The sequence below is a fragment of the Entamoeba nuttalli genome (genome assembly GCF_000257125.1).
Source record: "Entamoeba nuttalli P19 unplaced genomic scaffold asmbl_2722, whole genome shotgun sequence".
NCBI classification, from domain to species: Eukaryota; Evosea; order Mastigamoebida; family Endamoebidae; genus Entamoeba; species Entamoeba nuttalli.
In genome coordinates, this window is record NW_008575549.1 from 1 (window position 1) to 3,017 (window position 3,017).

At 28.5% G+C, this 3,017-nt stretch overlaps 1 protein-coding gene across 1 annotated transcript; it reads right to left on the reverse strand.

Moving 5' to 3' along the window:
- Positions 1 to 161: 161 nt before the first annotated feature.
- Positions 162 to 2,687, reverse strand: ENU1_038400 (DNA repair and recombination protein, putative; the record flags this gene model as incomplete). The annotated part of the gene is made up of 1 exon (XM_008857485.1): positions 162 to 2,687. One exon carries the CDS (start codon positions 2,685 to 2,687, stop codon positions 162 to 164), a length of 2,526 nt encoding a protein of 841 aa, XP_008855707.1.
- Between the last annotated feature and the right edge of the window lie 330 nt (positions 2,688 to 3,017).

Consider the following 3,017-nt stretch of genomic DNA (forward strand, 5'->3'; position numbering starts at 1 on the left):
TACTATTTTTTGTTTCATCAAAGTGTTCATAGAATTGAATTGCTTAAGTGAGATCTTTTAAAATTACTTTTATTTTTTCATTTTTTTTATTTAAGAAAGAAATATAGAAGAAAAAAGAATAAAAGAAAGTATAACACAAAATTTTAATTTAACAATACATTTTATTCTTCATGATTTTCTATATCAAAATCATCTATTTTAATAGGATCTGTCTTACTCCCACAAGGATGAATATTTTCTGGTTCTTTCTCATTTAATAAATCTTCAATAGTCTGTGTTTTCTTTTTTGGTTCATATGATTCTGAATCAATTTCAGAAGACTTTCTATTTGCCCCTACAGTATTTGACTTGTTTTCATTATAACTAGAACAATTTCCTTCAAATATATCCTTTCCATATAATTTCATCCACATATCATCTTCATTTAATGATTTTTCTAAATTCTCTCCCTCATTATCTTCAAATTCATTAATATAACAACACTCTTCATTTATACTATTTCCCCAACCTTCAGTTATGTCGAAATAATTTGTTTTATCCTCTTGCTCTAAACTTTCATTTTGTTTTTCTTTACTTGTAGTTAACTCTTCAAATGTTTGGTGTGTAGGTGGGAGTAAGTCGTTTGTTGGGGGTTGGTGAGGTCTTTTAATCCCTTCTAAATTAGGAGGGTGTGATGAAAATGATAGTCTTCCACTTTTTCTCTCATGGTCTTTTAATAAGTTTTGAGGTGCTTCTATATAAATTTTACTATTTCCCCTGTTAAATAATTCTGAAGAAAATAAAGGTTTCTTTTTTGGTTGTTGGTCATTCGAAGAAAGTATAGGAGTAGTTGTTCTTCTTGGTTTGATTGGGATATCATCATCAATGTCAATGTCTTCCCAATCATTTTCTAATTCAGTGAATATTTTTGTATTAATTACACTTTTCTTTGGTGGTATTATTTCTGTGTTAGTTCTCTCTAAATCATTTTTATTATTTGTTTGCTCTGCTTTATTTATTAAAATATCATTTTGTAGTGACTCTATCATAACAAACCCTTCATCATCTTCTTCATCTTCAAAGTCCATGAGTGATGCACAACTCTTACGTGGAGGTGGCATAATTTCTAAATTGTGTGTGGTAGTGTTGTTTTCATGAATTGGTGTAGTATCATCTTCAATTATCATAATATCTTTGTCAACCACCTCTTTTGTTTTATCTCCAAATTGGGCATTGTATCTTCCATTTTTAATAAACAGGTCAAACTTTTTTGCTTTTTCATTACATTTAATTCTTTCTTTTATTACACTTCCTTCAATATAAAGTCCATCTAGTGATTTTAGTCTTGATAAAGCAACATATGCTTGTCCAGTTTCAAATACATTGTCAATTCTAATTACTGCACGTTCTAATGTCATTCCTTGACTTTTATGAATAGAAATAGCCCATGCCAGTTGTAATGGAATTTGACTTCTTTTTGCAACAAGTTGATTTCCTAATTCAATATCCCAACTACATTCACTAATTGGTAATGTTCTATTACTGAGTTGAACAATAGGAACAGGCTGTCCAGAAAATAATGAAGTTTCATCAAAACCAATAACAACCCCAACACTTCCATTTACAAGACCACGTTCAACATCAATATTTTTATTAATCATTACAAATGCACCTGCTTTTAAATGTAATTCATCAGTAATCTTCATTGAAGTTAAATAAATTGAGTTTCCAGTATCAATTGAATGATAAACTACTTCATTTCCTTGTAACTTTTGTAATTCTTTGGTATTAACATCATCAACTTCTTTAATATAAGATAATAAGTGAGTACATTGTTGTTTACATTCTTTATCACAACATCCTTTAAGACAATTTATCATTTCATCATTAATTTCACCTATTCTAATACCATTTAATAAAGTAATAAACTTTTGATCATTTTGTCTATGAACTGTAGTTAAATAATAACAATATGGAATAACCTTATTCCAACAATTACTTTCAAATGCAAATTTAGTTGTTCCATTTCTAGATATTGGTGGAAGTTGACAAAAGTCACCACATATAATCATTTGAATCCCACCAAATGCTAAATTATTATTTCTTGCTTTTCTTGCAATAAATTCAAGTTTATCAAATAAGTCACCATCAATCATTGAAATTTCATCAATAATTAATACCTCAACTTTATTCCATTTTTTTAATGCCTTTTTATCTCTTTTAACTTTATCCCATAATTCAGAACTACTCCCTTCACCTTTTCCAATTCCTGAAAATGAATGTATCGTCATTCCATTAACATTACATGCAGCAATTCCAGTACTTGCTGTAACATAAACTTCTTTGTCATGTTTTAATTTCTCAACAATTGCACTTAACACATATGACTTACCACATCCAGCAGCTCCAGTAAAAAAGAATGATTTTCCTTCTAGTGCTGCTTTTAACACAAGTTCTTGATCAGAACTAAGATGATAATTAAATTCTTTCTTTGAATTAGATTGGACGATTTCACTTAAAGTCCTTATTGAGCTTTTTGTTTTAACACCTGCGGTAAAAGATTTTGGAAGTGTTTTTGTTTTGACAATAGGTTGTGGTTTATTAGTGTATTTTGATTGTTTTCCAAGTGACTGCATTATCCCATTTGTTAATTTCAAATTTGAAGACGCTGTGAATGACTGATTGACCATTGGGTTAAAGAAACTCATTGAATCATTTTTTTGTTTTTTTTTTTTCAGGTTTTTAACTTTTAAGGAAAACAAATTATAATATCACTTTTTATTCTTATATGAAAAATCATTGTTACTTACGCACATAACTACTTATCAATCAATGGACTTTCTCTACCATCAACTTTCTTTGTGATTTTATCAATTATTTTTAGAGAATAATTCTCATAAAGAAGAATATTTGTCCCTAAATAAACACTTATCTGATTCTTTTTATTCTCACAAAATAATTACTTGAAAAAAGACGACTGACCTCTTACGTTCAAAGTTAGTTGATTATACTGACTCATATAACCTTTATGAGTTATT